Here is a 14,174-nt window from a genome sequence, read left to right as displayed (position 1 = left end):
TGTAAGAATCACCATTGCTAGAAAACGTTGACTTACAGAGAGGCTTTCTAGGTTTCATTGCACAAGTAAGTGTGGTGTATGGGGCAGAATGATAGTGAGGAATACCTCTTAGAGCAGGGGTGGGGAACGTCCGGCCTGTGGATCGTAGAGGCCCGTGAAGTCATTTGGTCTGGTCCTGCAAAGGCTTTAGGGTGGTTCACACAAGTCCCTTACCCTAGGAAGTGACCTCTCCGTCTCAACGTGGCAGTGGTCATTTGCTTGCCCCAACCAAAGAAGATGCCCAGTTGTCACCAAATTCAGTACCCCGTGAATGGTAACAAGTTCAAGTTTACCTTGGTTTCTCTCTGTCATCATAAACACTGATGACAGATTTCATAGGGAAATACCTTCTGTAAATCTGAGTAACTCCACTTGACAGAGGGTAGAAAAGTTTCAGTTACATCGTTTCCCCTGAGTGATACTCTAATCTCAGGAAGCCACTGAGGGAAATCCCAAAGAGTATCAGTCATCTCCATGGGCATCTTCCCTATGAGCTGGGCACTCGAGATTTTTCAAAACCAGGAATGGCCTTATGGAATGATTCAGACCTATTGCTAGCCTGAGTGGGGATGTACTTCATGGTCTATGGGCCAGAGCTCAATTCTGGAGGTGGGAGACCTAGGTTGGAATCCTCACTTACTAGCTTCTTCCTTGAAGTCCCATTTAGAAATGGGATTCTATCATTCCTGGAAGGCAATGAAGTAAAAATGCCTCCACAGAGGAGACATTGTTACAATTTTGAAAGGGTATGGAAATCCTGGTGTAAGAAAGCAGGCTCATAGAGGTGAAGCTCAAGTCACACAGGGTGTTTGTAGAACAACCCAGATGGGAACCAGGTCGTTCTAACCACAACCCACTTCCTCGTGCCTCCCTCAACATCCAAATTTGGCTGAAGTCTTCTTGCATTCCCCCTGCCTCCAATCTCAGAAGAGCCCCTACTGTTACTCTGAATATGACAGATAAAAGGTGTAACCTAAATTTGTGTGTGGTGGCCACAAATGTGTGATGACCATGTTTGAGCCTCTTACTAGTCTGCACGTTAGTACGTCTGTGAATACAGCAAGGCTTTTCAGTACAGCTGCTTGGAAACTTATTCAGCTAGAAACTTGACCGTTCTGAATTTACTCTGTTCTTGTAAGAACTGCTAGAAAATGTTGACTTACAGAGAGGCTTTCTAGGTTTCATTGCACAAGTAAGTGTGGTCTATGGGGCAGAATTATAGTGAGGAATACCTCTTAGACGAGGGGTGAGGAACGTCCGGCCCGTGGATCATAGAGGCCCGTGAAATCATTTGGTCTGATTCTGCAAAGGCATTAGGAGTGAGTTAATTAAATGTTTGACCAAATATAGCAGCCTAATTTTAAGTTGATAATTTTGTATGACCTGAGAATGATGTTATAAATATCCAAATGGCCCTTGGCAGAAAAAAGGTTCCCCACCCACGTCTTAGAGAATGGAGGGTGTACTATGGATTTTAATACCATAATATGTATATTACTTGTGATAAGATTTTACCACGTGACTTGGCATGAAGTTGTATGTCATGTAAAAATTTTGCACTTAATTTAGAATATTTAGAAATACTTGCCTGGTAGAATTGTAGTAAGGCTTACCATAAAACTTAAAACTCAGTGTTTATCTAAGATAAACATTTAGCAAACATTCAGCAAATATTTGGCCAGGACCTTCTGTGAGCTGGGCACTTGTAATTGGTTACAGCCTTGGATTTTGAAATGAATTTGCTTCCTTTTTTTTTTTGTTCGTTTCTTGCCACAATCCCAACCATGTGAGGTCCTAGCTTAAATGTGCAAGAGGCTCATGTGATGGGCTATCAGCACTTCCCGAAGTTTGCCGGGAAGGTCGCACTTACTGTTTGGTTTCCTCTGGCTCCTCAGTTCCCCTGCTGAGTGCTCCCAGCAGAAACATGCACACACAGCAGTTAAGATCATACGTCCTCACTTTCATGGAAATGGCAATACTAACATTTGTTTTAACGTAGGCACGGTATAAACGTAGATTCAGAGCAGAGTTTCAGCTAACTGAAAAGTATGCACAGAGGAAGGTATGTTCCAAATCTTCCACAGGAACGGATTTCTGTTAAAATCGGCAAACAGTGACTGGCCTTTCTTGTGCGCTTTGGATGGAGGCAGTGCGCTGTGGTCCTTAGGGTCCCGGGTGCTGGTTCTGGGATCTGAAGAGCCATCTTTCCTGGCTCAGGGTCCTCAAAAAGGTTAGGAAGCCTCTCTGTGCCTCGGGTTCCTCATCAAGCCATTGGGGGCTGTTGATGCCTACCTACTTCATGGGATGGCCGGATGGTAAACTGAGATAGAAAGTATGTTGCAGGGAAGGTTGCTCCTGGTCTCTGCAGTGTCACTGACCTCGTCAGCTCTTCCACTGCAGATCATGGCTCTTTAGCCTGGTCAAGCACCCATCCTCCACGGTGACTTCACACCTTTCTCCTCTCTCCTCCAACCCCAGCACTCCCTCTCTGTCTTAGGTTTCAGCTGCCGACTGCTTCCTGTTTCATATAGAAAACGAGCCATCAGATGAAAGCAGCCCCTCCTTCCAGCTGCCCACCTGCGCCAGCGCCCACGTGCTGCACCTTCTCCCCAGTCCTGTGGTGACTGCCCCCGGGACCAGACTCCATCCCCTTATGCCACCTCCTTCCTTCTTCCAGATCAGATTGTTCCACTGGCTTATCAACACACTATTACTTTCCCTCCCATTAAAACAAACTAGCAAACACACAAAAGCTGGTCCTCCTGGCCTCCTCACGGCTCTGCCCACCTCGACTTACCCACTCTGATACCCATGTAAAATCACAGGCCACTGCATCTCCTTGTCCACCTCACTGTTTGCCCATGACTCTGCTCATTTTACACCCCCCACACCCCACCACAGCGCCTACCACTTTCCAACACCCCTACCCATTAGAGTGTGGACTCCACCAGGTAGACTATCACCTGTTTTGTTGCGTCCTGGGCAAAGTATGTGCTCCAAAATCTTTGTCAAGTGGGTAGATAGCTGTTAGCCACTGAGATAGTCTCAGACCTTTTATCATAGGATAATGCTTCACAGACCCCTTCCTGCATGTGCCCTCTGGTTAGGGATCACCTTGGGATTTGCATGCACCAAGTAAGCAGGGGCCAGTGTGAGCTGCCTCCCCCCCACTCCCTGTGCAGCCCGCTTCTTCTGATCCACATCCAGATTCTAGCACCACTGTCACCTGAGCTGGAAACCTGACCACCCTGTCTTCCACATCCACCCAGGAGGTCATCCAGTCTTAATAGGCTCTTAATCTCTTTCACACCTTCCTTCTCCTGTCTCCACAGCTGCCCCTTCCTCCTGGACCCCCCTGCGCCTTACGCTTCACACTGCTGCCAAAGTCATTGTTCCAATATGCAGATCTGATGCTCCTTCTCCGTTTAAACTCTGTGCAGTTCCGCTATAAGCTCTTACAGGGTGCCATCCCACCTCCAATATCTGGGCCCGCCCCCCCTTCCCCCAGCCCCACCCTTGCCTCCTGGAGATCCTCCCTGGACTCCAGCCACACCAAGTGACTCAGTCTTGGCAGGTCGTGGGCTGTGGCTTGCTCTTTGGGACTGGAGTTCACTCTGCCCGAATGCTTGTCCCCTGGTCCTGCAGGCCAAATCACCGCTGGCCTTCTGGTGGGGCTTCCTCCTGGCTCTCAGGCGCCCAGGGCTCCCCGGCACCGGTAACCCTCTCACCGCACTGCTGTTGTGAATTTATTGTCTGGCTCCCTACCAGGCTGTTCCTCTTTTGTGTTCCCGGTCAGTCCACCTTGCAGGTGGAACCTGGGATAGCGTGCCACACTCAGTTTGTTGGATGAATGAAGGAGAGGGACCTGCTTTGAGTCAGTGGGCAGCCTTCGTCAAAATGATGTTGGGAAATCCCCAAGCCACACCATGTCATTCACTAATGCGGCGCCCCCAGGATTTCCAAGTCGGGGCACTTCTGGGAGGAAGTCAGGTTTTGGAAGAGAAGGGAGCCAGAGGCTACATGTTTCGTGGAGTTTGATTAGCAAACATAGGCCTGTGAAGAAGGGAAAATTAACCATGAAATTGAAGGGACAGCTGCCAACTTACATTTAGTCCAACAGGGAAGGACATCACTGAGCTAGCTGACGCTGCCCATTAGCAGTTTGCAAGGCAGGGATGGACAGGACCCTATTGGGTGTCCACAGCTGTCCAGGTGTTAGGAGGTCTGACTTGAGCCCGCTTCTCCTCACTGGTGGATGAGGTATGGCATGGGGTTGCACCCCTGTTTTTGCCAGCAGGGGCTTTCACTTTCAGCTGTTCTAGTCCTATGGTTCATTTCTCACAGCTGCTCTGAGGAGCCCAGGGCCATGCCACTCCAGGACAGGACCTTGCCTGACCCACTCAGCCAGTCTCCGTTCTTGACCTGGCTCTCCCCCTGATGCTAGCCCAGGCCCTTACCTGGCCGGCCCCTCATTCCTCCCCACAGGATAGGCAGGATGATGGGAATGAGCTTTGAGGAGCTATACCTGTGATAAAGAAATATGATGATGTTGATCCTGAGAAGAATATACCTGCCAAAAAGGACTCCTCATGGTTAATTAGGCTCACATTAATAACCAGAGTCTAGGGGCCATTGTTTACATAGCCCCTCACATACACTACATTTCAGGGAAACTTCCAGGCTTTCTGCGGTGTCTTCTAGCCCAGCTGAGCTGACTCTTATGAGAGCTCCAAGGATCAGAATTGGACCAATGGGACTGAGACTTTCCCCATCCAATCAGGCTGCACAACTGTATCCTCATTAGCATTTTCACTGAACCATTAGAGCAACTCCATTCCAACCAATCAGGACAGTGGTGTTTAGACCAACCGGTGAGAACTTGGAGTCCTTATTTGCATGAAAGTGGGCCAATCATGGATCAGGGGTGGGTACTTCTTTCTATATAAGTCTGCTTTGAGGCGCACACTTTCAGTTTACACCACAGACATACTTGGGTGGCTGGAATCACTGCAACAGTGCAGCTGTAACATCCATTAGGGTTGCTTACTGTTGAGTTGAACTGGCTACAGCAAGCGACCTTCAGTTGACATTGGTGTGTTATGAGCAATTGAAGATCAGGCAGGGAGCTGCAGTTGTCCCTGACCTAAGTCAAAATTCAGGCCACATGAAAAAGGATGGGGGGTTCCGAGGAGCTACAAACCTGAGGGGCCTCAGGCTTGCCGAGCTTTCTTTTCTTTTTGTGTGTTAATCCTCACCCGAGGATATTTCCCCCCCATTGATTTTTAAAGAGAGTGGAGGTGAGGGAGGGAGGGAGGGAAGGAAGGGGGAGGGGGAGAGAGATGTGAGAGAGGCACATGGGTTGGTTGCCTCCTGCACAGACCAGGGCTGGGGATGGAACTGAGACCCTTCCTTTGTGGGGGACAATCTAACCACTGAGCACCACCGGTCAGGGCTGCAGATCTTTCTTTTTGAAGTGTGGTTACAAACCCATTAAGCATTAGGCTTGACAACAGAAATGCTTCAGTGATGGAGCCTGACAGAGTGATCTCGGTCAGGTGTAGGCCCCGTCCTCTCTACTGAGCCTCAGTCTCTGGTCTGTAAATTGGGAATAAATACCTCCCGAGTTACTGTGAAAGTCAGCAGAACGGAGGAACAATGATTGGGCAGTGCCTGTCACACAGTAGGTGCCCAGTATTTTTGTCCCTCTGGGGGAGTTATTGGTAATCAGTACTATAAATCACCTAATTTGATTTGTCAAGAGAACCCCAGCTGAGCGCCAGCAGGCCGGGCTCAGACACACTCCCTGCTTTTTCCTGTAGGAGTTGACGCTTCCACGGACCCTGGCTACATCCTGACGGGGATCCAGAGCCGCTCAGAATGCGGAGCCCCGTCCTTCTGCCCAGGGGCGGTGACATCCAGGGGGTGGCCCGGGAACTCGCACTGCCAGGCCCTCCTCCAGGCCATCCCAGCCCCGTGGTGGGTGGTCTTGGGCCCTAGGATTCCCCGCCGGCAAGGAGTCTCCGCGTCCTTGGAGATGGGTGACCGGCCCTAACGCTGGGCTGGGGGTCCAAGGGCCACGACTCTGGTGTAGCGTCTGCGGCTGGGGGTGGGGGTGTGTGTGTGCGCGCGCGCTCTCCTCGAGATGGGAGATCTGGAGCAACGGATGCCAGGCAGGGAGACCAGGCAGAAAGGCGCCTAGGGTTACCGCCAACAGGTGGCTAGCGGGGTGGCTCCTTTAAGACGCCGTTCAGCCCCGCCCCGCGCCGCACCCCCGCCGGGAGCCGTGCCACGTGACCCGAGTCTTGTGACTGGCGGGAGGGGGGGCGCGGAGGGGAAGCCCGCCCGCCGCCCGCCGGGAGCGGGACTCGCCTCTACGCCGTCCGGGTGTCCCCACGAGTCAGCGTCTGAGCCCGAGCCGGAGCCGGAGAGGGAGCCGAGCCGGGCGCGGTGGGCGCCGCCCGCCATGGACCACAAGCCCCTGCTGCAGGACCGGCCGCCCACCTACAACCTGGAGGCCGGCCAGGGCGACTTCGCGTGCGGCCCGCATGGCTACGGCGCCATCCCCGCCGCGCCCCCGCCGCCGCCCTACCCCTACCTCGTCACAGGTGGGCCCGGCGGGCGGGGGCTGGGGTGTGGGGTCTGCGGGGCTGGGGAAGGGAGCTGGGGGAACGGGCTTCGGGGGCGGGGCTGGGGGCGGGCCAAGCGGGCGGGGCGCCCCGGGAGCAAACTTGAGACCGAGTCCTCCGGCGACCTTTAACCCCCCAAACCAACTTTCCTCCGGGCGCTGCCCGGGGCCGGCGCGCTTTTCGGGAACGCGGGGCCCTAGTGTCAGGCAGGCAGCCCGCGAGGAAGGGCTGGGGGAATCTCCCGCTCCGGGAAGCTGCTGTCGGGCCCTTGCGTCTGGGCGCCGTCCGAGCGCCCTCAGCACACCTGGGGGGCTGCGCGCCCGAGGCCCGCCCTCCTCAGGAAGCATCACAACCCGGTTTGAAATTAACTTTATTAACGAGGCCCTGTCTGCACTTCAGCACCTAGTAAAGCCCCCAGGAGGCACTTGGTGAGGCAGCTGTTGTCTTGGTTTAGGAAGGAGAGTTTTTGTGGTGGGGGAGGAAGGGCAGGAGCAGCAGTGCCCCCTGCCCCCTCTGATGTGCCTTCCTGTCCACAGGGATACCTACCCACCACCCCAGGGTCTACAACATCCACAGTCGAAATGTCACCCGGTACCCTGCCAATTCCATCGTTGTCGTTGGCGGCTGCCCAGTCTGCAGGTATGTCACAGGTCTGGGGCTGGCCCCCAGAAGCCTCTGGGGACACACATACCCAGAACCTCATAAAGGCAGGGGCGTTGAGGTGGGTGGGTCTGGATGTGGGACAAGCTGTAGTGGGCAAGCATGGGTTCAGTTGTCCCGGGTTGGACATGTGTCATAGGGCAGCGGGGGTGGCTCTGTTTCCTGGAGAGCTGAGTGCTTTGGACCCCTTAGCCCCCAGGGAACGGGAGGCAGTTGGACCGACAGTCTCCCATCCCCGGTTCTCCCGGAGGTGGTGGCAGGCTGCCTTTCCAGGGAGGGGCTGTGTGAGGTGTGGGGCAGGGGAGCCCTGACTCAGGTGGCCCATGTGTTCAAGAAGAAGGAGGTCCTAGGAGCCAGGAGAGCTACAGCTGTGAGCGCTGTTAGTGGAAACCCATGGTCCTCCCAGCAGGAGCGGTTTTTCGTCTCCTTGAACTGGAGCCTCCACAATCTTCTATGACTGTTGATATAGGGCCCGAGATGCTTGTTCTGTGTGGGTCCTGAGGATTCACACTCAGATAAAGACTTGGTCCCTGCCCTTGGTGGATTCAAGTGCTTGGACAGTTTAGAAAGCATGGACTTGGCACGGACCATGTTTCCTGCCGGGGAGGAGGAAGTTCAAATTTCTGAGATGGGATTGAGAAACCCTGGTTTACACTTAGACTTAATTTCAAAAGTGCATCTAGAAGGCCCAGAGTGGAGTCAAAGGGAAGTTAATGATTTCAGAGTCACAGGGGGCAGCTAGGGCTCAGGAAGAGGGAGGGTGGGGGGGGGAACACAAAAGACTGGCCTACCAGAGCCAACCATGTGCCCAATAAAGGGGGCTGTGGGCAGGGGAGAGCCCCTGGAGCTGTGCGCCAGGGTACCCCATTTGCAAATCCAGAAAGGGTGTCTTCTGACAGCTGGTGAAAGTCAGGCCTTTGGAGAATGTGAAGGGGGAGGGAGAGGAGGGCAGACAAGGGCCTCCTCCTGAGTGCCCCTCTCCATGCGGCTCTAGGGCGTCAGAGCTGTTGGGGGTTGAAGGTACTGACAGGGGTGGGTTTGGATCAGCCGCCGCATGGACTTGGGGGCTGGTCCCATGCTTCTGGGCAGGGCAAGGCTCAAGGCTTGGTCCCATGTGGAGAGAGCCCCCTGGACTCTGGGAAGTTACAGGAAGAGGTGAGGGACGGGAACCACCGTGCTTAGCTGAGGCTGCCCTGGGTGCTCAGCCGCGGTGTGTGCATAGCCCTCTGCCCACTCAGCCCAGCTGGAGGGTTCCCAGGGCCTGCTTTTCGAAGTGGGGTCTTCAGGTCATCTCCCATTTTAAGGAGGGGTGTTAGGCTGGCAAATTCAAGGAGGCTCAGGAAGGCGCCTGAAGCAGAGGAGTCTGGCTGGGATTTCCGTGTCTCCTTGCCATGTCTGCCACTGCCTAGGAGTGCCCAGCCTGCCACAGGAGCTGGGTTCAGATCCTGGCCCTGGCAGCTCCCAGCTGGGCCTATTTCCCCATCTGGGAAATGGGGACATCTGATGGGATGGATAGTCTGTGAGGCTCTTTGTAGGCCCAAGTCCCTGAGCTCAGAGGAGTGGACACCAGCACCCAGCCCCCTGTGGCTAGTGGAGGCTGGGAGCCAAGGCTGAGATGTCTCCAGGGCTGTGAAGCTTCCGGCCACTGGCTGGGCTGCTGCCAGGTGGGGGAGCATTTCCCGATACCACCTTTCCCCAGATTGGGAGCTGTGTCATTTCGGAGGCCTGTGGCTTCTGCCCCGTGGCCCCCAGTCCTTCGGAATCTGGACTAAGGTCGGGCTGTGTTCTCTGCTCTCGGGAGAGTCTTCCGTGGGGCTGAGGGCAAGGGTGCCTGCATTTGGAACCAGGCTTCTTCCTTGGGATCACTATCTTCCCGCCTCTGGCTGGTGGGTGGCAGGCAGTGAGGAGGAATGGGTGCTCTGAGAACAAGTTTGGGGGATCGAGTTGGGACCAAACTCTCTTGACTCCCCCCGAGGCATGTCCTCTCGTCTGTGGTGTGAGAAGAACAGATGCCAGCAGTAAGGGTTCTTCCCTGAACTTGGGTTCCTCACACGGGAGTGTCCCTGCCCTTCCTGCTAGAGAGCGGGAGGCCCCTTAGCCCTGTGCCTTTGCAGTGGTGCGTGGTGTGGGCGTGGCTGGCCAGTGGGCTGAGCTGGGCAAGAGAGCGGGGCAGCACTGAGGAGGGAGAGGCCGGGCACTTTCCGGGGAAGCACCACTGTGGTTTGGGGTGGGTGTAGGGGCCCTGGGGCGGGTCCTCCGGGGAGAGGAGGGGTTTCCCCCGGGCGCAGTCCAGGGCAGCCACTGTGTCTGGAGTCATGGGGTTGGGAGACAGGCCGCTTCTCGGTGACCGCACTGCTGCCTCCCTTTCCATCCAGCCCGCCAAGCGCCGTCCCTGCCCCTCCCGGGCAGCTTGGCAGGAATTCGCTGAAGTCACACGGCTGCGATTCCCTCTGAGTGAGGTCTGGTGTAAGAGGTCTGTCACTTGTCATTTTGTCATCGTCCAGCCTTCCCTTAAGCAGCCTGACTCCACCCTCCCTTTTTAGCCGACTGCGTGAATATTTCTTTTGACTCCAGCACATACTCATCTCAGACCCGCTGTGGTCTCTGAACTAGTCCTCCAGGGGGGATACAGCTGCCCCTCGATGCAGGACGAGGCGGTAGCACTGTGGTCTGGGATCTGGGCCTGGCTGAGTTCACCTTGGCTGTGGTGAGAAGGCCCTGAGCAGCAGGGGTCAAAGCCTGGAATGTGACGCGAGTAGGAGGCACAGGCAGTAGGCACAGGGCCTGCCTCGCACTGGGCCCCCGCTGACACTGGATAGGTATCGTTGGGTGTTTAGCTTTTAGGGTGACGGGGGCGGGGGTAGGAGGAAATCCAGGAATGAGTGGGGTCACGGAAGCCAAGACAGAGGCTCCAGGAATAGTGGCGGTCCAGGATGTGGCATGGGTGGTCAGCATGGGCACTCTGGTGACCCTGGGAGAGTTCTGGGAGGTAGAGGCAGGGCTCGAGCGCGTGACACAGCACGGGTGACAAGGTGGAGTGTGGACAGCTCATGAGAGGACGGAGCCTGTGACAACCTTGGGGAGTTGACTGCCTGGACACCCTCAGGCTGGGGGTTGGGGATGGTGGAAGACTCCCAGGCCCCTGCTCGGGCCTACACTTTGCTCAGAGGCCTGGTCGTCAGGCTTGTTCACAACTGCCCTGGAGTGGCCGGTATCTGTGCCCCTGAGGCAGATGTGCCTCCCGCTGCTGAGGGCAGAGATGGGACCTGGTCTCTGAAGGGAGCTGGCTGGGTGCTTTGGGGCATCTGCCCCCCCCCCCCCCGCCCCTCAGGCTCCAGGCCTTGGATGCCCTGGAGGAAGTCCTCCCTGAGGCTGTCCTGTGAGGGCTGGATGCTCTCTGAGCCACCTGTGCTGTGCAGTGAGCGGGGATGAGGAGGAAGGGCTGCCGGGGCCGGGCACTAACTGCCGGGGCACAGACGTGGGGAGGCCCCGGACGGGTGGCGCTGGTTTGGTGCCAGAGCTCCGAGTGGTCCGAGGCCACCTCTGCTGCTCCGGAAGTGGCTTGATCAGCATCAACCATGACTGTGGACAGAGCAGGTGTGCTCCAGCCGAGGGCAGCCTGTTACATCCGCCTACGTGTAGGGAAACAGCTGGTGGCCAGGGCCTTCCTGAGCCCCACCCCCTACTTGGGCAGCAGGGCCTCAGGTGCTTTTTCAGCTGGATCTGACGCCACCTGTCCTGACCTGTGGTCTGAGAGGACCTGACCTCTGTAGTACTTAGAATACAGGAAGTGGTACCTGCCACACAAGCTCAGGCCTGCTGATCGCTGTCCCTCAGACCTGGCCTTGCCTGTCCTCTAGTCCACCTGGTCACTCACACACAGAAAGGGTGGCACCCATGAGCCTGGGAAACGGGGTGAAACAAAGGGAAACGGCTATCTTTCCTGCAGGAGCTCCTTTCCTCAACTAATGCACATGGTGACTCCAGTGCACATAGTTTGACCCAACACCCACCCCCCTTCCTTTTCTGCAGAGCTTACGGGGGGACTAGTGTTTCAGGATGAGCACGTTTGGGAAATATTTCTAGAATGTATTGTGTCCCTTGTAGATGTTTTAGGCACTTCCCTCCTGAGTGGGTGGCGGGGGGTGGACATTGTGACTTTTTCTTTAAGCTGTTGAAAACCAGACTTCCTCTTAGCCTGGTATATTTTTCATGACTCCCCGTGGAGCAGGGAGCCTGCTCTGCTGGGCTGGGGGGGCGGGGGGATTCTGCACCGGGTCCTCCTGCAGCTGATGGGTAGCAGCCGTCACATGGGCTCGTGACTTCCTGAGAAGGGGCTGCAGCAGTAGCAGCAGCTCTGGCATTTTGAGGAGGAAGCCCTCTGTTTTGGCGCATTTCACGTTGACCCTTGTTTACTCTTTTATTAAGCGGAACCTCCCTCCTCCTTCATGCAAAAGGTGGCAAAATGAGGAGCGGAACGTTGTGGGCACAGGGATCCTTAGCAGTATTTGCTGACGATGGGGCTGAGAAGTGGAGAGACAGTGGCTTCAGAAAGACCAAGGAAGCTGGGACGGACATGCAGGGGCGTGGGAGAATGGGTGCAAAGGTACTAAAGCAGTGGGAAGGAGTGCCAGGCCCTCCCCGCCCGCAGGTGCCCACAGCGAGGTGGTCAGGGCTGCAGGTGCCCCGGCCCCCAGGGAGCAGCTGGTCCCTGTTGCTTTCTCTGGCTCCCAGGTCCGTCTGGTGGGAGTGGACCATTTCTCATTTGGGCTGAGCTGGCTGTTGTGTTCTCATTTTAATTTCAGCTGTGTCCAGAACTTTCCAGAAGTAGCCTAAAGACTAAAGGTGGAGCTGAACACACAGCTCTTGCTTCCCAGTTTGGGGGCCTTTGAAGAGGACCCTTGAATCTGGGTGGTGAGTCCAGGTCTCTGACCTATACTCACTGGCACCTGATCTCGGCGATGTCCCCAGGTGTCTTAGGTATTATAGATTGTGCACTAAAAGGTAAACGTGACTTTTTTCCCTGAAGCTTTGAGATGAAATTTCTCAAGTGACCTTTTAGACATTGTGTGAACATGGCTGATTTTAGTCTTTCACTAAAAATCTGCTGCCTGTCCTCCCCCCGAAAATAGAAAAACCAAACAAAATTCTGAACTCTATCCCTGTTTGTAGTATTTCCCTCTAGGGATAAAAAAAACAAAAAAACTTTTCAATACTGGGAAAAAATACTCAAATGATTGGGTTTTCTTGGTCTTGTGTTTTCAGAGATGTAAAAAATTTTATAAACTAGCATTTGTTTCTTGTTCTTCTGTAAAAGGAAACATGGCAGATTACATGGCCGCTGAACGCTGCCTTTATAAGTAAGCGAGGATAGCTTTCAAGCAGTTTCCCCTTTCTTCACACGGTCTGGGAATGGCTGACGGCAGCAGTTTGCCTTCCCTCCAAACACGGCAGACGGTGTGGGGGATCTCCAGGCCGATATGGCTGGTTGCGCTAACACGCCGAAGGTCTGGTGGGACATCAGGCCGAGGGCCCTAACCTGAGCCCCCCTCTCTCTCTCCACAGAGTCGGGGTTCTGGAGGACTCCTTCACCTTCCTGGGCATCTTACTGGCCATCGTCTTTTTCCCCTTTGGGTTCATCTGCTGTTTTGCCTTGAGGAAGCGAAGATGTCCCAACTGTGGAGCAAACTTTACCTAAAGGGAACCGCACGCCCGGCTTCCCTCCAGCTGTCCTTCTAATGTAAATGTGTACAGCAGCTTTGTCTGATTAAGCTTCAGGACTGTTTTGTAAGGGAGGTGGGACAGATTGGGCATGTGTGAGCTGGGTTCAGCGCACAGGGCACGGAGTGTGGACACGCGGCAGCACTGCTCCCAGGGTTAACGACAACTCAGAACAGCACTTTTATTTTTTGCAGTCTTCAATTTGAGAAAGGTGAGAAATGGTTTTAAATAAATGAGATTCATACCATTGTTTACCTGGTTCTGCTTATTCAGGGTTCGCACACTGCCACTTGCAGAAAGTAACTTTTGTTTGGAAAATTTCAAACGTGAAGTAGAGACTAGAATTACGTACCCACCACCCAGCTTCAACACTGTTCAATTCTGTTATTTTTCTCGATAGGCATTTACAGCTCAAGAAAATGTTCTTGTTTTCACGTTCTTTTATTTTATAATGAAACATAATACCTTGGCATTTTCAGAGCATGCCCCTCAGTGCCAAGGACAAGGCAAGCCCTCCCATCCTGTGTGAGGCAGGTGAGTGACACTGTCGTCCACTCGATGAAGGTGGAGACGGGCTGGGTGAGCCCAGTGGGCCTGCGAATTACACCCGATAACCCCAGGCCTACGTGTCGCTAAAACAAAGCCAGAGGACCCCAGAGTGGAGGGTGATGCCCCCACTCCTCAACACACCCCTAAAACCACTGTTGAAAAATAAGGGGCTGCTGTGGACCTACTCTGACCCAAGTGGTGAGGAGAGTGGCCACCTCGCTGACTGGTTTCTTGGCTGCGCGTCTTCTTCCAGGACAGGTGCTGCTGACGCCTGCACTTTGCCTGACTCCGTCCTGGGAGCCCTCACGTTCCCGTCATTAGCTCCCCACTGGCTGACCCCGGAGGAGGCGGCTAGGACCATGAACCTGAAGTGTCACGCACTCACACTGGTTTTACCTGCAGTTGACTTTGGCCAATTTCAAGCTTACAGAAAAACGATAATAATGGTAAGACCAAAGGAGCTGTATGAACAACAAGCCCCCTTCCCTGCCCACACAGTGAATGGCCTGGCTGTGACATTTAACCACGATTCTCCACTCCAACAGGACCTAACCCCTGACAGCCAGCGACGAACTCCCT

General features: G+C 54.6%; 1 protein-coding gene across 1 annotated transcript; it reads left to right on the top strand.

Annotated features, from left to right (window-relative positions):
* The first annotated feature begins 6,324 nt into the window (after positions 1-6,324).
* BRI3 (brain protein I3) lies at positions 6,325-13,298 on the top strand. Its single transcript, XM_079770781.1, has 3 exons — positions 6,325-6,644; positions 7,202-7,304; positions 12,891-13,298. The coding sequence occupies exons 1-3, from the start codon at positions 6,503-6,505 to the stop codon at positions 13,021-13,023; spliced, it is 378 nt and encodes a 125-aa protein (XP_079626907.1). The 5' UTR covers positions 6,325-6,502; the 3' UTR covers positions 13,024-13,298.
* Positions 13,299-14,174: the final 876 nt, after the last annotated feature.

This window comes from Cnephaeus nilssonii, assembly GCF_951640355.1.
Source record: "Cnephaeus nilssonii genome assembly, chromosome: 5".
Lineage (NCBI taxonomy): Eukaryota > Metazoa > Chordata > Mammalia > Chiroptera > Vespertilionidae > Cnephaeus > Cnephaeus nilssonii.
This window is presented reverse-complemented; position numbering and strand designations above follow the sequence as displayed.